This window comes from Macaca fascicularis, chromosome 1 (genome assembly GCF_037993035.2).
Source record: "Macaca fascicularis isolate 582-1 chromosome 1, T2T-MFA8v1.1".
NCBI classification, from domain to species: domain Eukaryota; kingdom Metazoa; phylum Chordata; class Mammalia; order Primates; family Cercopithecidae; genus Macaca; species Macaca fascicularis.
In genome coordinates, this window is record NC_088375.1 from 130,954,973 (window position 1) to 130,976,710 (window position 21,738).

The window sequence follows — 21,738 nt, forward strand, 5'->3', positions numbered from 1 at the left end:
CACATTTTCATTTACTCTTCATAGCAAGACTATGAAGATGGCATAATTGTCACTGACCAAAAATAAAACTAAAGTTTACATGGTATAAAATAGTGGTAATCAAATGTCATTAATGTATGTCATAATCAGTTGGAGAGTTTATTAAAACTCATAGACTTCTAGAGCATTTTCCCATCCCTTCCATCCCTCAATGAAGTTTCTGATTCAGTAAGACAGGGTTAAAAAAGCTCAAGGTTCTGTAGTTTGATCAAGCTTACAGATGATACAGCTGATCTAGGGACCACAGTTTGAGAACCACTAGTGTAAAGCAAATTTCTCAAGGTGTACTATAAAAAGTCACAGCTGGAAACCAAATGCCAGTCTTGATTTTATCACATTGTGTTATCTCTGATACAAAGACATTATATTGGTTATTTTCCCTCCATTGAAGGTTGAAGATGAATTCATTTCAGCCCACTCCCTTCCCACTTCACACTGATTAAACTGTAATATTAAATCTGGTTCCTAATGCACAATTAGGGGCAAAAATAAAGATATTGTTTTACTGTGCTAGATTTAATGGAAAAATCTGTCACTACTCTTCCAATTACTTACTGGCTAGTCTGAAACCAATATAATAACTGTATAACTGATTAAAAAAAAACTTTAAAAATGTTACAAAATGTATTATCTACACACCTTTTTTTTTTTTCAGAGCCTGAAGTGGGACATGGGGAGTGAACTTGATCTTGTTCTTTTGCAAATTCAACGACTAAAGTATGACCTAAAAGTTTCAGCTGATGGAGTCTTGTCAATGCCTGGAGTTAAAAGAACAAGAGTAAACATTTCACAATTGTACTAAAAATGATCTGTTAGAGACCAATGTTTACACTGTGGGCGGCAAGCCACTCAGGTGCCGAGGCAAGAGACCAGGGACACGAGCTGTTCCCGTATAATAAAATACATAAAACAACAAGAGCTATAGTAGATCTAGATCATATATATGATTATATATGAATGTCATTAATCATTAGTTTGTAGCAATTACTCTTTTTTGCTATATTATAATAATCCTTGCTCTACAATTATAACCTAGGAAAAATCAGGCCATACAGAGATAGGAGCTGAAGGGACATACTGAGAAGTGACCAGAAGACAAGTGTGAGCCCTCTGTCACGCCCAGACAGGGCCACTAGAGGGCGCCTTGGTCTAGTGGTAACACCAGCATCTGGGAAGATGCCTGTTGCCAAGCAGACTGTGGTCTAGTGGTAGTGTCAGTGCCAAGGAAAAACACCGGCTACTTAGCGGACCAGGAAAGGGAGTCTCCCTTTCCCCGGGGGAGTTTAGAGAAGACTCTACTCCTCCACCTCTTGTGGAGGGCCTGACATCAGTCAGGTCTGCCCGCAGTTATCCAAAGGCCTGTCTCCCGGTGATGCTGTGCTTCAGTGGTCACGCTCCTAGTCCACTTTCATATTTCATCATGTACACCTGGCTCTGCCTTTTGGATAGCAGCAGCAAAATCAGTGAAAGCACTAAAAGTCTCTGATATGCAGAAATAATGGCATAAGCGCGCTCTCTCTCTCTCTCTCTCTCTCTCTGCCTCGGCTGCCAGGCAGGGAAGGATCCCCTGTCCAATGGACACGCGATCCACGTGACCTTACCTACCATTGGAGATGGCTCACACTCCTTACCCTGCCCCTTGTCTTGTATCCGATAAATATCAGCAAAGCCTGGCATTCAGGGCCACTACTGGTCTCCGCGTCTTGTGGTGGTGGTCCCCCGGGCCCAGCTGTCTTTTATCTCTGTCTTGTGTCTTTATTTCTACAATCTCTCGTCTAAACACATGGGGAGAAAAACCCACCGACCCTGTGGGGCTGGTCCCTACATATACTTTTTTTTTTTTTTTTTTTTGCTAATGCTGTAAACATTTCCTTGACTATTTCCTAATTTATTTTTAAATTCAGGCTATCAAGCCTTTAGTACTTATTAAAGGACTACTTCCTATAACTGAGGAAAATAAAAATCTGGCTAAATTCTACTTTATGCCAGCTCTGCTTATACCCAGACAGCTGAAAATGGCTAGAAAACAAACAAACAAATTTCCCTGGCCTTACTTTCAATTTATAACAGCACCACAAATTGCAGGGTGACCTTTAATGATACCACAAAATTACTCATTACAATCGTAGTCTATTTGTCCCATCTATAAGAGAATACTTTGTACTTTCTCCTTGTTCCTTAACCTCACAATATTTTTCTTGCATTCCGTTAGCCTAGCACCTGGTTTCCTATTTTGAGACAACTGAAGTGATGACATGAGAATATCAGATTTCCACTATAACTCCCCATCTACCAGCATATGCATGCCAAAATTCTATGTTCTATCTGTTATAATCTATTAACTATCCACATTCCTATCTAAATCCAGCTGCCTGACTTATATACTAAATTCCATCCTCTCATCTACTCAAGGGTCTTTATTTAGCTATGCTCTGGAAATGTGTGTGGTGGGGGGTGTGGGGGGTACTCTTATTTAAACTGTTAATTTTCTGTCCTCTATTGGATTATCGATATCAGTATGAAAACATGCTCCTATTTCTCCCATCCTAAATTTGCATTATTAGTTTTGCAGTAAAACTCTGTAGACGTTATATAAACCCTCTATCTACAACTCCTCTCTGCCTATTCAGTTTCAAACCTATTTCAATCAGGTTAATGCTTTAATAAGTTTAATGAGACTGCTTATCATAGACAACAAATTTTGTATTGTTAGGCTAATGATCAACTCCTAGTCTTCACTTGACTGCATTTAACGTAGTTAATCACTTCTTCCTTGATACATGTCATTCACTTGGCTTCAAGACTTCATACGTTCTTATAATTTTCTTCCTAGCTCACTGGTTTCTACTCCTCCATCTCTTTGACTTGTGCCTTCTCTCACATTCTTAAAGTTGGAATGCTCCAGAGCTCTCGTCCTGGTCTTCCTCTCTATCTCAATATATTATCTTGGTGATTTAATCCAGCATCCGAAGTTTAAATCTATATGCTAATGATTCACTAATTTATAATTTCAGCGCAGACTTCTGTCCTGAAGTCAAGAAACACATATTCAAATAATGGATAGTGCCCCATAGGTTTCTAACAAACATTTCAAAATCAACATTTCAGGAGCTAAACCGCTTAATCTCTCCCCCAGCCAAAAATGTGCTCCACCAGGAGCCATCTCTGTTTCAGATGATGGCAAGTCCATTCTTCCAGTTATTCAGGTGAAAAATCTTGTAATCATCCTTAATGTTTCTTTCCCACATTCCATATCCAAGCCATTAAGAAATCCTGTTTGCCTATACCATAAGGCCAAAGTCATCAAAACAGCATGGTAGTGGTATAAAAATAGGCACATAGACCAATGGAACAGAATAGAGAACCCAGAAATAAACCCAAATACTTACAGGAAACTGATCTTCCACAAGGCAAACAAAAACATAAAGTGGGGAAAAGACACCTTATTCAACAAATGGTGCTGGGATCATTGGCAAGCCGCATGTAGAAGAATGAAACTAGATCCTCATCTCTCACCTTATACAAAAATCAGCTCAAGATGGATCAAGGACTTAAATCTAAGACCTGAAACCACAAAAATTCTAGAAGACAACATCGGAAAAACCCTTCTAGACATGGCTTAGGCAAAGACGTCATGACCAAGAACCCAAAAGCAAATGCAACAGAAACAAAGATAAACAGATGGAACTTAATTAAACTAAAAAGCTTCTGCACAGCGAAAGAAACAATCAACAAACAGACAACCCACAGAGTGGGAGAAAATATTTGCAATCTATACACATCCAAAAAAAGACTAATATCCAGAATCTACAAGGAATCCAAATGAATCAGCAAGAAAAAAAACAAGCCCATGGACTAAGGACATGAATAAACAATTCTCAAAATAAGACATACAAATGGCCGGCAAACATGAAAAAATGCTCAGCATCACTAATGATCAGGGAAACGCAAATCAAAATCATGAAGAAATACCTCCTTACTCCTGCAATAATGGTCATAATGAAAAAATCAAGACATAATAGATGTTGGCAGAAATGTGGTGAAAGGGACTTCCACACTGCTGGTGAGAATGTACACTAGTACAGTAAGTATGAAAAATAGTGTGGAGATTCCTTAAAGAACTAAAAGTAGACCTACCATTTGATCCAGCTACTGAGTATCTACCCAGAGGACAATAAGTCATTATACAAAAAAGATAGTTGCACATGCATGTTTATAGCAGCACAATTTGCAACTGCAAAAATATGGAACCAGCCCAAATGTCCATCAATCAATGAGTGGATAAAGAAGTTGTGAGATATAGATATATATAGAGATATATGTATATAGATATATATAGACATATATAGATACATATAGATATAGATAGATATAGATATAAATACGAAACATGGAATATTACTCAGCTATAAAAAGGAACAAAATAATGGCATTTGTAGCAACCTAGATGGAATGGGAGACCATTATTAGACCATTATTCTAAGTGAAGTAACTCAGGAATGGAAAACTAAACATCGTATGTTCTCACTCCTAAGCAGGAGCTAAGCTATGAGGACCCAAAGGCATAAGAATGATACAAAGGACTTTGGGGACTCAGGGGAAAGTGTGGGGGGTGGGGGTGAGGGATAAAAGACTTCACAATGAGCACAGTGTATATTGCTTAGGTGACAGGTACATCAAAATCTCAGAAATCATGACTAAAGAACTTATGTAACTAAACACCACCTGTTCCCCCAAAACCTATTGGAATAAATACAATAAGAAATCCTTGCTTCTATCTTCGAACTATATAAAGAATCTAATCACCGCTAACCACTACCATTGTGGTCAAGGCAACCATCAATTCTGGACTGAATTACCACAACATTTTAATGGATTTCCTTGTTTCTACCCTCCCTTCAGTCTAGTCACAACAGAGAAAGCAATCCTTTGAAATATGTCAGATCAGGTCACCCCCTTGTTCCAATGGCTCCCTATTTTACTGACAGTAATCTAAATTCCTTACTATAATCTACATAATATAGATTCTATGACTTCTCTGAATTCAATTCCAATGCTCACTCCCACCCCTACTCCCACAGATCACTCCCACTATGTATGCTCCAGTCATAGTGGTTTCCTTGAACAACATGACAGGCATGGTCACATCCTAGAGCCCCTGATCCAGCTGTTCCTCTAATTCAAACATACTTCTCCCAGAAATTTCATTAGCTAACTCCCTTCGTATCCTTCAAATTGTTGTTCAAATATAACCCTAACTACAGCCTGACCTCTCCCCACTTAGCACTACCGATCTTATTGCTCTACTTGTCCTTTTTCCATAGCATTTATCGTCTTCTAAAATATTAAAGGTTATTTTCTGTCTCCCCTTTTGAGACTACAAACTATAATCATCTTTGTTTTTGTTCACATATAATTCCAAAACCTAAAACAGCATCTAGCACATAGTAGGCACTTAATATTTTGCAACACATGAAACTACAAGCCTTAACCAGGGACCGGTTTTGTGTAAGACAATTTTTCCACAGGCCAGGGTAGGGGGTGGGGAGATAGTTTCAAGATGAAACTGATTCACCTCGGACCATAAGACATTAGTCAGATTCTCATTGAGAGTGCAACCTAGATCTCTTGCATGTGCAGATCACAACAGTGGCCAAGGCACTGCTGATCTGATTGGAGGTGGAGCTCAGGCAGCCATGGGGACAGGCTGTGAATAGAGATAAAGTTTCCTCAGCCTGCTAGTCACCTCCTGCTGTGCGGCCCAGCTTCTAACAGGGAGTGGCTGGGTACCAGGCTGTGTCTGGGTACCAGTCCGTGTCCGGGGTTTGAGGATCCCTGCCTTATATCATCATACAAAGTTAGTTTTAAAATGTTTCAATAATTTTCAAGACCCTAAACGAATGTTAGACCTCTTCATTATCAGTGAAGCTTGATTATATGAAATGAAGGTCATCTAACCTGACTTACTCCAACTTTCTTCCTCTCAAAAAGGGTATAAGTTCTTATTCTCAAAGATTTATAGCTTTTCACTTTTAATGTTAACTCCTCCTACCTAACTTGGCTACTTACTCTATTCTTGAACATTTCTCCCTTTGTTTTCTTAATCTATCACTTTCCAATAAGGCCAAATGTTCACTAGCCTAAAAGCCCTATCAATACTGCCATTAACCTCTTACTGCTTCCTTTCACTACAAACATTTCCAAAGACAATGACTGGCTCCATGTGCTCTCCTCCAAGTTATTTTTGACCCTAAAACAATGTGGTTTTCATTCCCATATTTTATTTATAATGTATTATGCTATATTTTTAAAAAGACTTTTTTTCTGAAAAAAAAATTACCTATCATTATAAAAGTACATATTAATATAACATGTAAGCCCTCTGTAATCCTACTCTCAGAGAAAGATGTTTTTAACATTTTGGTGTATAGTTCTGTCATATTTTTTTCCTGTGCATATGCTAACATGTATACCATTAGTTTCAAAAAATCTGAGGTTACATTATAGATAATGTTTCACAACTTTATTCATGTACTCTATCTGGGCTATCATTCTCTATTAACACTTACCACTTGATATCATTCTCAGACAGCTGCAGTCCAGTATATGGACATAATGTGATTTAAGGCTTCCCTTCCTTTTACCAGTGAAAATTTGGGTCATTTCTATTGTTTCATGGCAAAAAGACTTTAATAGAGGTGCTCATTCCTCATTTTGCATCATCACAGGATTTCATCTTCTTAAAACACACTTCGCTTTGCATCAGTGATAATTTCCTTTCTAGTTCTCCTACTTTAACTGCTCCTTCCCATTCTTCTCTCCTAGCTTATTATCCTTTGGGCAATCATATCTATTTACATGGCTGAAGAATCTTTCCATTCTTCACCTTGCCTCAGCTCTAGACTGATATTTTTAAATATTTCCACAAAAGTAGCCCAGGGACCCCTCCAAGTTAACAGATGACATGTGAATTCATCATATACTTTTGCAAAATTCTCTGGATCCTCATGTCAGCTAATATAACAACCCAAATAACTCAATCCTCAATCCAAATATCCTGAACCCGTCTCTCTCAACCCCTATATTATAAAACCTACAAACTCAATCTCTATTAAGTATATATCTACTTCCCCCTTTATCTTCTTATTGTCTTCTTCAGATAGTTATTCTTGCCTTGGCCATTATAACAGCCTTCCATTTGGTCTCCTACCTGTAATAATTCTGCGCATCCAATCCATCCATGATACGAGCTATACCAGATATCTTTCACAGGACTGATTATATTATGAGCCAGCTCAAAAGTATCAAGTGCACACCTACTAAACCAAACTCAATACCTCTCTCCCAGATTCCATCTATTTTTCAAGTCCCACTTCCATCTCAGCCCTTAGCTCCTGCTCCACTTATAACTTGCAATGACTTCCAGCTTTATTTGGTGTTCCCCAAGCCCCGAAGGCCCATCTCACCTTGCTTCCTGTTGAAAAAATCCAATTATCATTAGACTTCTAGCTAAAAGATCACTTCCTTTGTGAATGATTCCCTGGCATTTTAAAGAAATGTATATTCTCCTTTTAACACTTGAAACAACTTATCTTGTAACAGTCACAGAGATATTTATCAATCTAAATCATTTAGAAATTATTTTAATTACATATGCAGTTTTGGTTTACAGATAATCTACTAAAGGACTGGGCAATATCTGCCAACTAACAAATCAAATGTAGTCTGTTGGGGAAACTGTTGCAATACAAATGCTTTTGCTTCTTAAAAACCACAGTTTAACATTATCTGAACCAAGACTGGATAAGAGGATACTTTTGACAACTTTAATAGTCAAGAAAAAGTCATACCTTTATAGCTGCTTTTTCATTAGGGAATGTGGCAAAAGCTGTATGTTTCTGAAACAGAGTTAAGGTACAAATTACTTCCAATATAATTTCAGTTTCTCATAAAGAAATCTGACATTTTACCAGTGGAGTAATGTGACATGTTAATAATACATGGGAAAGTATGAAAAGTCAAAACCATTTAACTGATCACTAATTTCAGTCCAGGGGTTTTCAACATTTTTTGAGGCAGACTTGAGATGTAAGCTATGCAATCTCTATCATATAAAGACACACGTCTTACACATGCAAATAGTTCAAAAGACCAAAAGTTTAAAGACCTCTTCTACACAGAGGGTCACTTTTAACCAATTAAAAATTTATTTCTTTTATTTATGACAGACCTAAAGATTTTAAACTTTCCTCTATACATAACAATGCACAGTTTAAAAACATTCACCACAGAGAAATCGTTCTTCAAGGTGCGTATTTCCTTTGTGCTTTATCTTTGTAATAATGTTCAATGGGAGAAGCATATTTTTAAACGTAAATTATAAAGATTTTAAAAACCATCAGAAAAGAAACACAAGTCAACAGTAAAAGAAACACTATCTGAAGGAAGAGCTCTGGTCAATGCTTATTAAAAGTTACTTCAGTAATTATATTGCACATTCTAATTTTGTCTAATCTGATCCACGATGACCTAACGTACTTAAATTGAGCCATAATTTTTTTTTTTTTTTTGAATTTGAGGGTATAAATGACACTTAAACTGATCAGAATTGGCCTTTCTTATAATTCAGTAACTCTCAGCATGGGCTGCACATTAACATTAAAATCACCTGGGGAAACTTTTAAACCACTGATGTCTTGCCCCATCGCTATTCCTATTTTAATGAAGAGAAATCAAAACATCTTTGGATATAAAGCAAAACAAAGTAATTGTGTAAATTCCTACGTAGGTATTTTTAACAGTCCTAAAAAATTGTTCCCTAAAAGATGCCATCGGGAAATTTTTATGAAAAGTCTCTTTTTCTAGTTGAAATTCTGCATTTAATTTACTCAAGTCACCAATGCAGCTTCTCTATTTTGATGAACGATTTAACATTGGCTTATAAATGAACTAGGACTTTTAAAAATCCCTTGATGCACATTTGTAAGAATACGCTGAGTCCAGAAGCAATAACCCCAAATTCAAAAAAGTTGTGAGGCTCTCAGGATGGATCTGAAAACTCAATATAACTAAGCTAATTTCCATTCTTCTGCTTTGTCGTTCACGATTGCCCTTTTCTGCAGTGCTATGACTAATACAGACTCAAGCCGATTAAAACTCCACTTCGCAGAGCAGATATTCTGATACAAAAGAGGTAGGATGGGGGAGCTCCCATTACACAAGTGCATCTTCCCCACTCGTTTCCGCCTTACTCCTGTCAACGCTCCCCCTCCCCGGTCGCTTGCCAAAGGCCTTCCCGGGAGACTCCGGCGGGGCGCGCCCTTACCAGTCGCCCCTTATCTGACAGGACGCGCACGGACTGCGCCCCGAAGTACTTCAGCAAGTCCTCTTTCTCCTCAGCGGTAAGCTCAGCCGGCAGGTGCCTGACCAGAAGGGTTCGGTCGCCCCGAGGCGGGGAAAGCGAGGAGGAGCTCGTGCATCCCCTTGATATCGCAAGCGGCTGCTCGGGAGCTGCCATTTTCCTTGGAGAAGCAAAACAGAAATCGTGGGAAGAAGTCTCAGTCAAAATAGCAGCATCAACACAAGCATATTTTTTCCGCCTCGCGCTAAGGATTCTGGAAACCAGGAAATACCGAGCAGAAAGTCACCTTCTCGCGAGAACTGCGCCACGGAAAAGCCGCAACCCTTCGGAGACTCTTGGGGAAGGGCGCGGTGCTAATGACAGTAAAGCAAAATGATTTAAATTCCAGGTAGCTCCGGAAAGACTTACAAGCAAAAATTGGCCCAGAGAAGTGCGAGGTACCACAAGTTGTCAATCGAAGAAGGAAACAGGAACCCCAGCCACTTGAGGAAAAGAAGCTGGACGCTCAAGGACACGAGGACTCACGACTGCGCATGTGCGGGCTGGGGGCGGGGCGGGGCGCGGCGGGGCGGGGCGAGTGCTGTCAGAAGCTGCCCGCGCGGCTGTTAATCCCTGGCCTTGGGAAAGTGAATTGGCCTGGATATCAAATAGGACAACTTGGGATGTGGAAATACCGGGTATGTTCTTAAAGTCTTTAGATGGTAAAATCTAAAGATAGCTAGTTCTTCAGTCAACTTATTAGACACCATGGGGGAGGAGAACTCAGTTTAAAGGGCAAAAAGTTGAGACTTTTTTCTTGAATCGGTAGGCATTTAGCCGAGGGATAGGCACCCGCCAGGGTTCATTTCACAGAAATGGCAGCCTCTAGGAAGAGGTCGCCTAATAAATTATTTTGTGTGTGTGTGTGTGTGTGTGTGTGTGTGTGTGTGTGTAGGTGTAGGTACTTTTCTCCTTATTTTACAGCTGAGGACACTGATGTACAAAGAGGTTAAGTCACACAGCTATAAAATGGAAGAACTAGGATTTGACCCTTGGTGTTCTGACTTGGGGTCTACATTCTAATCCACCGTTCTGCCTAGATTCTGAATGGAGTGAGGTAGAGATCATCCCCGGAGGGTCAGAAATGCACCCCTCACCCCATACAGAGAGGGTGTTGAGAATTCTAAAGAGAGGTTTTATTCTAGATGTAGCTGCTACAGGCTGGAGAACCAGAGTTCCTCTTACAGCTCTTTTTGTCACTTAAATAAATGTTAGAGATACAGCAGTAAGCTGTATACCAAGGATGTGCTGTCATCCAGCATTGGTTGGGGAGAAGGAGAGGGACAGATACTAATGAAAACTTAGAAGACAAACATGAGAAGAACCTCCCCCCCCCACACACACCAAAATACCAGATAGGCAGAGCCAGACCATGTAGACGCTGTAGGTTTGTTAGGAGCCCTATTTATTTGAAGAACGTTTAGAAACTGACAAATTATTTAAATAGGTGTATGTTGAAGGGAGAGACTCAAAGTTTAGGTATGAAAATTTCTCTGGTTGCAACGCGAAAAATAGAAGCGGAAAGGCCAGTTGGACTACTGTAAAAGTCTGGAGAAAACACTGCCAGAAATAGTTCGGTGAAAGTGGACATGTAGAAAAGGAACTGGAATTGACATATGTTTTAGAAATAGAATTGATAGGAACTTGCAGACGAAGAACAGTAAGCAAGGATGAATTCTGGATTTTTGGCTTAAGCTCCATATTATCCATCTGTAGATGATGATGCCATTTACCGAATGTGAGAAGATTGACCAAGTGTAACTAGGTTAGAAACTGTAGTGGGACATTGGAAATAGAGGAACATATATTAAGTTTAAGGTATCTATTCAGTATCCCTGTTTCAAGTAGGAAGTTGAATGTGTATGTTTGGCATTCTTGTGAAAGGTCACCACTAGGTATGGCATCAACCTATTTAAATCCGAAGAATGACAAAGAGTATAGATAGAATAGTGCCCAGAATAGCGTCATGGGACATGCAGATGTTGAGAAGTTGAGGCGAGGAAGAACAAGACAATCAATTCCTGCCCTCTCGATGCTTACTTTCTAAAATTAAGACAGAATAAACATGTAAATAAAGTTCTTTCAGAGAATAATAAATGCTTTGGAAAAAATAGGGTAGTGGTATAGACTGATTGGAGTGGTCATGCTGTTTTAAACACTATCCTTCACCAACTTTTTTTGTGTGTTCTTTGAGGACTTGTTTGAAGCTTCTAGCAAGGGAGCACTGCTACGCATATGCCCTTACGGAAGAATCATCCTCCTCTATGGGGGAAAGTCATCCTCCTCAGCAGAGTGTGCAGCTTTGGAAGAGACATATATGGGACAGTTAGGAAGGAAGGGGAACCCAGCTAGTTAGCCAGATAAGCCAAATCAACTATTGGGATTAGTTGGTGACAGGTACCACAGCAAAATCACCCTCACATCCTCCCTGTAACTCTTATGTTTAGTAAAATGTTCCACACATAATGCACATTCTGTAAATATCTATTCAATGAATGAATGCATGAAAGAGTTCACTTTTATATTTACCACTGTCTCCTACAGTTAGGAATTACTACAGGGACTATCAGAGTTTAATGGTCGTTATCTACTGTAATTCAGGTATCATGACTGAGTGGAATAGTTACATGACATAATTTTATTTTCTCTCCACTTAATTGCTTTTAGTTGTACTAAATGAAATCTACCTTATCCTTTCCATGACAATATGTCAGGTAGAGGTCATAATTTCCTAGTCACTTTCAGTTACTATCAGTACAGTTGGTTTGAGATGTCAAGTTCAAACTCCGTTAAGGTGTCTCCTCTTATCCTCCCCTCATATCAGGCTTGACCTAAAGGATTGCAGGAATATGTAGTACACTTTAATCTTTTCTGTATCTGAGTGTAGGTGTGTGTGGTCGTATCTGAGAAGCACCTTTCTCATTCCCTTCTCTTTGTCTAGCCCAGAAGTTCCCAAACTTTTTCAGTTATTGGTGCCTTTATTGTCTCAGCAGTTTTTTCTAGCACCCCTTGATGCCACCTTATTTCCTATTCTACTCCGGTTTTCCAAGAAAACCACTGTGTTAGCCAGGATGGTCTCATGATCCACCCACCTTGGCCTCCCAAATGTTTTATATGAGAGCAGCAGCTGAAAACCCAGCTTTTCAAAGACATGACATTCTTAAAAGGAATTAAACAGTATCTAATGTTCAAATTGAGAAACATCTCAAGCTGGTAGTTCAGGTAGTGTCTGGTAAACAGTGAGTATTGCTATGTTTCCCTCAAATATTTAAAATATCCCATAGTACCTCTATAAGGTGGCAAGGGTAGCTGGAGCACCTTAGCACAGTTTGAGAACCGTGAATTTAATTCATTTTCGGCCTTAATTTTTCTATGTTGGAGAATGGGAGGAGGGAAAAGTACTGGAGCTTGGGAGTGTCCGACTTCACTGAGCAATTGTTGATTCTTTATCTCATTCTTGTTCTCAGGGGTTCTGTGTGTTGATGGAGGTCCCCTCTAATGTGATGGTTTTCTTGGATTCATTTTCATCTTCATCTTCCTCCATGTCACTAAATACCTTCTCAGACAGAAATACCTTTTTTACTTCCTTTGGTTTGTGTCCCTAATTTTCCTCACTTGACCACGTGGCTATTTGTACTTTCCTATTACATCTTACCTTTTCCCCCCAAACTCCCTATTTTTCTACATGAAGACAGGAAAACTCCCTATTTTTCCACATGAAGACAGGAAAACCCTATCCACACGAAGATAGGGTCCTATCTCTGGCATGCTTTGGAGAACCACAGTAGGGAGAAGGGTTGATCCCAGTATTTGTCCTGGCTTCTTGCCAGAGGCATTCCCCTCACCCTCCACAGCCAAGCTTCTAAAGAGAGAGACATAATTATTCCTATTTCTTCATCTCCCATGCACTCCAAAGTGTGCTCCTACCTGACTTCTGATCCCATCAGTCCACAGGGTAGTTCTTATTAGGGTCACTAGTTACCTCCTAGTTACTAAATCCAGTAGGCCTTTTCAGTTCTCATTTTAGCTTTTCAGCAATGCTTGGCATACCTGACCACTTCTTTGTTGAGACACTATCTTCCCTTGATTTCCAAAACGCACCACTTCTCCTACTGTTCAAGCTCACTTTCTTTCCTGCTTTACTCCAGTAAATCTTTGACTCCATGCTTTCTCCTATTTCCTGTCACCTTGAATCCTTCCCTTTTTTTTTTTTTTTTTTGAGACGGAGTCTTGCTCTGTCGCCCAGGCTGGAGTGCAGTGGTGTGATCTCAGCTCACTGCAAGCTCCGCCTCCCGGGTTCACTCCATTCTCCTGCCTCAGCCTCCTGAGTAGCTGGGAATACAGGTGCCCACCACCACGCCCAGCTAATTATTTATTTATTTATTTATTTATTTATTTATTTATTAATAGATACATGGTTTCACCGTGTTATCCAGGATGGTCTCGTCTCATGACTTCGTGATCCGCCCACCTTGGCCTCCCAAAGTGCTGGGATTATGGGCGTGAGCCACCGTGCCCAGCCCCTACTTTTATTTTTAAATGGTGACCTTGCTTCTTAATCTCATTGGGGAAAAAAATGAACCAAATAATAGAGGTTTCCCATGTCTATTAATCCTAACTGTATCTGTGAGTCTTGGTTAAGCTAACCTCTCTCTTGGGAAGTAAATCTGCTTTTCATGTACTTTACTGAGCCTTTCTCATCAGTATATACAACTATGATTATTTATCTTTTGTTTAAAAAAACAAAAGCAAATAAAATAATTTTTAAAAATTCTCTTCACTTTCTTCTTTGACTACCATTTCATTTCTTTCTGTTAATAGCAAAACTCTTGGAAATGGTGGTTTATATTCATTGTCTCCAATTTTCTTCTCCCATATTGTGTTTAGAGTATTCCAGTCAGATTTGTATCCCAATTGTTTTTCTGAAATTGCCCTTCTTGAGGTCATCAGTGACCTCTACACACTGCTAAATCCAGTGGTCATTTCTTAGATCTTATCCTTCTTGATCTATAAGCATTGCTCACTAAACACAGTTGTTTACTCTGCTCTAGAAACAAACAACACTCTACAAACAACCAATAAACCAAACTCGCTTCATTTGGCTTACTGAGTATCATACTTGCCAAGTTTTTCTCCTATCATTCTGATCGCTCTCTTTGTTTCTTTTGCTGATTGCTCTTCATCTCCTTGACTTCCAAAGGTTGGAATTTCCCATGCTCAATCTTTCTCTTTTTGCCCTACCTGTACTTGACAGGTCATCTCATTCAGTTTTATGGCTTTAAGAACCATACATTGATGACTACCAAATCATATCTTTAGCCTGAACCTCGTCTCTAAACTCCCAGTCCATATATTGAACTGCTTACTTGACATTTTCTCAATGTTATGTAATAAGCCTCTCAAAACTAAGAGGCCTAAAACTGAGCTCTTGATAGTATTCAAAAATTTTCTTTCAGTTTTTCCCATCTCAGTTACCTGTGACTCCTCTATATCTTTTATATCTCATGCCTTGACATTCTGCAAATTCGCTTTATCTTACCTTCAAATTGTATTCAAAATTTGACCATTTTTCACTACCCCCACTATTTCTACCATCCTTGTCCAAGCAGCCATGATCTATATGGAATATTGTCATAGCCTCATGACTGGTCTCCTACTTTTGCCCTTGCTGTCTGGACAGCACAGTAAGACTCAGCAATTATTTCATATATTCCTTTACATTTCCCAACTCTCTTGTTGGTAGTTGGGACTTTATGATTCATTTTGGTAGATGGGGTGTTAATTAAAGTGAAATGTGTCAATTCCAGAGTATTGCATGAAAGATTGAATGTGAAAACAGTGATCATGTAGGCCACATATTGAGGTGGTAGAACCTCAAGCTAAACATAGCCTAGAATACTAACTCACCACATCAATGACAGCTCCCCGCAGAATCACTTCACTCCCACCAAACTTTGCATCAAAGTAGTAAATAACTTTTTTCTGTTAAAGGTATTGATAATTTAGGTTTAATTTTTACCATGCAAAGTCCATTCTAACATGATTAAAAATATATTGCTTCTTCAATGTATTTTTATCACAGCAGCTAGAGTGATTCTGTTAAATCTTCAAAACTCTGCAGTAACTTTTCCCCTCACTTAGAGTAAATGCTGAAGTTCTTTTGATCTGTGAAAATTTCCATGATTTGACTCCTCCAGTGTATTATTTTTATGACTTCATTTATTCTTCTCTTCTTCCTTCCCTCTACTGTAAACACACTGACCTTCTGGCTGTGCTTGAACACTTCAGACCCATAACTAAGACCTTTGCCTTTGCCATTCTCTCGTTCAGGGATGCTTTTCCTGCAGATATCTGCATGCTTAGTTCCCTGACTTTCTGCAGATGCTCAAATGTGACTTTCTCGTTAAATTCTTCATTGTCAGTCAACACCATCTCTGCCTCCTCTATTCTGTTGCCATACTGCAAACAAACAAAAACAGCAACAACAAAACTGAACACTAGATTTTTCAGTGTTTTTGCTGTCACTGGGTAATAAGCCATCCAATTACTTGGTAATTTAAAACAACCATCATCAAAGTCTTTTCTTTTTTCGCAAGGTAGAATTCATGTCTTCATTCCATTTGTTATTGTAATACTTTTCACCTCTGCTATAAAAGTTATCATAAATACACTTTATTATAAATAATTGTCTATATAATGTCATTATTATTAATAAGCTCCTTGAAGACAAGAATTTCTATGTTCATCTTTATATCCTCCAAGCATTAGCATAGTACCTTACAAATAGATTAATGATCATTGAATGTTGAAGTATGTATTAATATTTGACTTATGTTTAAAACATGTATCAGTGAATAAATTAATGTTATTATCAAGAAAATAAAAAACACTGCTGACAAACAGGGATTACATATTCAGCAGTTTGAATAATGACTTTAGGAAACGAGTCTAAAGATTCCTAGGCAAAATGATCAGAAAGTTAAATGTCAATATTATTTTGTTATTTATTGATAGATTAGATAATGTGTGGATCTCACACATAGTTATTTGTAGACTTAGTCTCTTCCTTTAAATAACAAGTGAACAGAGGCAGGATTTATGTGAACTTTTGACTATTGTAGGGGAAATCAGCCTTTTCTACTGGGATATAACTTACTTGTATCTGCTGTTCTGAGATGGAACCTAGAGAAGATAGAGAAATAGCACCCAAAAAATATTCCTGTTCTAAAATACTTTCTTAACTCCATTTATAATTTGGAATCCATTTGGATAGCACATTTTTTTTTTAAAATGTATGCAACCTGGAAGGCTATTTTTCTTAATATAAACCTATACATTTATGTTGTGGGAAGTCAGGGACCCTGAACAGAGGTACCGGCTGAAGCCATGGCAGAAGAACATAAATTGTGAAGATTTCATGGACATTTATTAGTTCCCCAAATTAATACTTTTATAATTTCTTACGCCTGTATTTACTGCAGTCTCTGAACATAAATTGTGAAGATTTCATGGACACTTATCACTTCCCCAATCAATACCCTTGTGATTTCCTATGCCTGTCTTTACTTTAATCTCTTAATCTCATCATCTTCTTCATAAGCTGAGGAGGATATATGTCACCTCAGGACCCTGTGATGATTGTGTTAACTGCACAAATTGTTTTTATAGCATGTGTGTTTGAAAATATGAAATCTGGGCATCTCAAAAAAAGAACAGGATAACAGCAATGTTCAGGGAACACCAGAGATAAGACTTCTGGCCGCTGGTGAGCCAGACAGAACAGAGCCATATTTCTCCTCTTTCAAAAGCAAATAGGAGAAATATTGCTGAATTCTTTTTCTCAGCAAGGAACATCCCTGAGAAAGAGAATGCGCCCTGAGAGTATGTTTATAGACGGCCCCCTTAAGGCGGGCCACCTTTTACAGTTGAAGTCGAAGGGATGAAATAAGCCCTGGTCTCCTGTAGCGCTCCCAGGCTTATTAGGACGAGGAAAATTTCCACCTAATAAATTTTTGTCAGACAGCTTGTCTGCTCTCAAACTCTGTTTCCTGATGAGATGTTATCAATGACAATGCGTGCCCAAAACTTCATTAAAAATTTTAATTTTGCCCCATCCAGTGGTCCTGTGATCTTGCCCTGCCTCCATTTGCTTTGTGATATTTTATTACCTTGTGAAGTATGTGATCTCTGTGACCTACACCCTATTTGTGCACTCCCTCCCCTTTTGAAAATTGCTAATAAAAACTTGCTGGTTTTATGGCTCGGGGAACATCACGGATCCTGCTGACATGTGATGTCTCTCCTGGACACCCAGCTTTAAATTTCTCTCTCTCGTGCTTTTTCCCTTTATTTCTCAACCCAGCTGAGTCACTTAAGAAATAGAAAAGAACCCATGCAACCATCGGGAGTGGGTTCTCCCGATACATTTAAGTATTTATTAGTTGATATGGTTTGGCTGTGTCCTTACCCAAATCTCATCTTGAATTGTAACTCCCACAATTCCCACATTTTGTGGGAGGAACCGGGTGGGAGGTAATGGAATCATGGAGGTGAGTTTTTCCCATGCTATTCTTGTGATAGTGAATAAGTCTCATGAGATCTGATGATTTTAAAAAAAAGAATTTCCCTGCACAAGCACTCTCACTTTGCCTGCTGCCATCCATGTAAGATATGACTTGCTCCTCCTTGCTTTCTGCTATGATTGTGGGGACTCCCCAGCTATGAGGAACTGTAAGTCTGTTAAACCTCTTTTTCTTCCCAGTATCAGGTATGTCTTTATCAGCAGCATGAAAATACATTAGTCAATCAAAAAATTAAAATGTACTATACATTTCAGAAGATGCCTAGAGAAAATGTTTCAGCTGATAAATGGTATTGGCATAAGTAGTTGTTTTTCTGTAACATGACAATGCTGGATTATCTTCTCTCAGGTAAAAACTAAATTACAGACAAATGCTGAAGTGTCAGAAAATACAGCTGTTATCAAAAAATTTGAAAAAGAGAAACAAATTAATAGACAAATATATTTAAAGAATATTAACAGGTGATTTTACAAAAAGGAAACCTGAATGGCCCATTAACATATGGAAAGGTGTTTAACCTTACTAGTGGTAATGGGAATGCCAATTAGACCCCACAAGAATATACCAATTCTCAATTCTCAAACTATAAAACATTATACATAGCTATAAAATTTTATGTTGGTGTGTACCTGAGGGCAAATGTCTGTCACAGGCATTTAGAAAAGTAAATCTTAGTATTTATTTGGGCAAATGTTAACATACTTTTTGATCCAGTAATTCTGCTTTTCAAATCTATCATATAGAAATAAAAGCATCTGTATAGAGATGCTGAAAGGTTGAATTAGCTGGACCTAATGGGGCTACCGAAAGAAAATCCGAAGACAAACTCTTTATTTTACAACTTCACCATGCTTTATTGGATCTCCTTCCTCTGCAATCACCCTTGGCATTCCTATTTATTTTTATCTTAAAACAATCTATTATTTATAATTAAGATTCTCTTTCAGTTCAGTTTTTAATACTAATCTCACTTCTAAACATACACCCTTCTCTAAGCTCAGGGAACTTACGGTGGGGAAGATGATGTAGTCTTTTCTTTCATTTTCTTCATCTCTTTGTGTTTCTGCTTTAGAATCCACTAGGAAAAGTAGTTCTGTCTTTGCTGTTGATGTCCTATCAAGGCAGGTCACCGTAGTTGTCCTTTGGAGGGCCCTGTAGCATTTATGCCATATAGTTTCATGATATCAGTAATATACTTGCTGGTTGACCACTTATGATTCTTCTTCAGTTCCTGTCTCTAACCCCTTTGAGTCATTCACCCCAACAGATAAACCTCTTGAGTGGGGCCTATATACATAGAGAGTCCAGCTACCTCATACAGTGATTTGCTGGTCTAGATGTCAATTATTTTCCAGAAAATCTCATACTTCTTAGTACTAACTTCCAAGTGGCCTAACCAAATGACAATTTCTCCCTCACTTCACTCTCTAAGTTCCTCTGCTCTCCTCCTTATTCAGTCACAACACAGGCATGCTCCTGACTCACAGCAAAACCAAGGTATTAAAGTTAAACTTTAATAAAATATATTAAAAGCTATATGGTGTAAAAGCATAAAATGATTTCTTTTGTTAATTTTTTTTTTTTTTTTTTTTTTTTGAGACGGAGTCTCGCTCTGCCGCCCAGGCTGGAGTGCAGTGGCCGGATCTCAGCTCACTGCAAGCTCCGCCTCCCGGGTTTACGCCATTCTCCGGCCTCAGCCTCCTGAGTAGCTGGGACTACAGGCACCCGCCACCTCGCCCGGCTAGTTTTTTGTATTTCTTAATAGAGACGGGGTTTCACCGTGTTAGCCAGGATGGTCTCGATCTCCTGACCTCGTGATCCGCCCGTCTCGGCCTCCCAAAGTGCTGGGATTACAGGCTTGAGCCACCGCGCCCGGCCATGATTTCTTTTGTTAATTAATTCCAATGACAGCATTGAAAAACTTGGTTCTGTAAAAATTACAAACTATCAGAAAGTTTGCTTTTTGAAATTATGTTAGTGAGACAGGAACACCCCACTATTGCCTGAGGAGCTAAGCTATGTGGGTACTTGAACACAGAGAAGCAGCCTCAATTTTCCACCCAGGAGCAAAGCTGCAGATAATGTTTTTCAGATACAAGATTCTACAGTCATCTTAACTTTGTAGTGTTCAAGGAAAGAGAACCCTATACCCACTTCTTAGTCCAGGCTTGATGCTAATACAGCCAGGCTGTTCTTTCAGCCTGTCAAATAACTGTCCATTTTATTTAAACCCTACCTTACTCTTAAATGAATCAGAATACTGGCTCTTCCTTCATCTGTTTTGGCAAAATGCCCCATCAATTGTGTAGTCTTTTTTTACCGCTGCAAAATGATAAACTTACCTTTGTCAGACCATAGATGTGTCATAGTCTGGTGGTCTTTCAGCAGATTTATTAGTCATGCCTAAATAACATGTTCTGTGCCCAGCATTCTCAAAGGTATTAAAAAGACGTATATCACAGTAGATGGAAACCAGCATGTAACTGAGTTGGTATAGGGCTGAATGCTGCTTAAGAGAGTAAAGAAAGAAAATAAAGCAGAGCCTAAATTTTATCTCCTGAATCCTTTAAGTCCCTCTATCTAGTTGACTCTTTATGTTTCACCCTTACATTCACCTTATGCTACACAGAAGGTAAACTATACTTTCTTAAAGACACCCACATATTTTTGTCTTTCTATACTCAAATATGCTGCATATGCCACACAGCTAATGATTTTCTTGATTCTCATCGAAATGTGACCTTTCATTTGATTTTCAGTAAACTCTTTGGCTTGTTATGACCCATATAGTTTCCTTTTTATTATAATTATTGGAAAATGTAATTTGGTTGACTTTTAGATTTCATCATATGTCTTCATAATTTTCTCTTACCTGGAATGTTCCAATAGACTCGTAGCAAACTAATAGCAAGATTAGTTTCCTTGCTTCCATTCTAGGCACTTTACAGTCTGTTTTCCTCACAATAGCTCATGTGATTTTTAAAAACATAAATTACATCACATTACTTTCCTGTTTGCAACCTTTAATTGGCTTCCCGTCACAGTTAGAGTAAGACCTACAGTCCTTCTCTTGCCATATAAAGCCTTTCTTGGTATTTCTATTGTCTTATGTCCTATTTCTCTGCTTCATGAGCACTCCCCATTAGTCATTCTTGCAGCAGCGGTAGTGGGGGTATAAAATTAAAAAAACGAATCTCTTCAAATGTCCTTTTTCTCTCTAACATTCCTCTTCCAGATGCTCATATCCCTCATGTTTATTCAGTTTTTATGCAGATGTGCTTTCCTCAGAGAGGACTTTCATGCCATCTCTGGAAATAGCATTTCTCCTCACCTAGCCAACACTAATAACTTAACCTTGCCTTATTAATTTCTTGCAAAATAGCAGCCTAGAAATATATACTAATGTGTGTGTGTAAGTGTGTGTGTGTGCGCGCATGCGTGTGTTAGAAAGTCTATGAGGTAAGAGTTTTTGTCATGTTTGCTACTTTGTTCACCTGCCAAAAGTAGTACCTGGCACATTATGGGTATGCAGTAAGTACTTTTTGAATGAGTGAATAAACAGATGAATAAATGAATGAATGAAAGTTATCCACTCATATAGTTACCTTGCTCGTGTTTATCACACTATTAGACTTTCAATTTTATATTCAGAAGTGGCTAAATCACAGATTCGAGAGTCAAAATGTCTGAGACTTATATACCTGCTCTGTTATGTGA

General features: G+C 38.6%; 1 protein-coding gene and 1 non-coding gene across 13 annotated transcripts in view; one reads left to right on the forward strand and one right to left on the reverse strand.

The window, feature by feature from the left end:
• Nucleotides 1-9,931, reverse strand: part of RNPC3 (RNA binding region (RNP1, RRM) containing 3) — a 31,798-nt gene extending 21,867 nt beyond the window's left edge. For 5 of the 9 annotated variants that reach the window (XR_010588485.2, XM_074027343.1, XM_065548825.2 and 2 more), the window contains exons 1-4: nucleotides 9,809-9,931; nucleotides 9,365-9,560; nucleotides 7,890-7,937; nucleotides 679-797 (exon numbers count right to left, since the gene is read on the reverse strand). Coding sequence is in view for 8 of the 9 variants with exons in the window: in XM_074027343.1 (XP_073883444.1) it covers nucleotides 679-797; nucleotides 7,890-7,937; nucleotides 9,365-9,556 (359 nt within the window). In the remaining variant the exon portion in view is untranslated. Of the gene's footprint in view, nucleotides 1-678; nucleotides 798-7,889; nucleotides 7,938-9,364; nucleotides 9,626-9,808 lie in introns of those variants that run through there. The other 4 variants (XM_074027350.1, XM_074027344.1, XM_005542557.5 and 1 more) reach the window with 1 other exon arrangement.
• The window catches only part of RNPC3-DT (RNPC3 divergent transcript), a 164,095-nt gene continuing 152,058 nt past the window's right edge, over nucleotides 9,702-21,738 (forward strand). For 3 of the 4 annotated variants that reach the window (XR_010588490.2, XR_010588494.1, XR_010588495.1), the window contains exon 1: nucleotides 9,976-10,077. This is a non-coding gene — a transcript (RNPC3 divergent transcript). Of the gene's footprint in view, nucleotides 9,936-9,975; nucleotides 10,078-21,738 lie in introns of those variants that run through there. The other variant, XR_010588493.2, reaches the window with a different exon arrangement.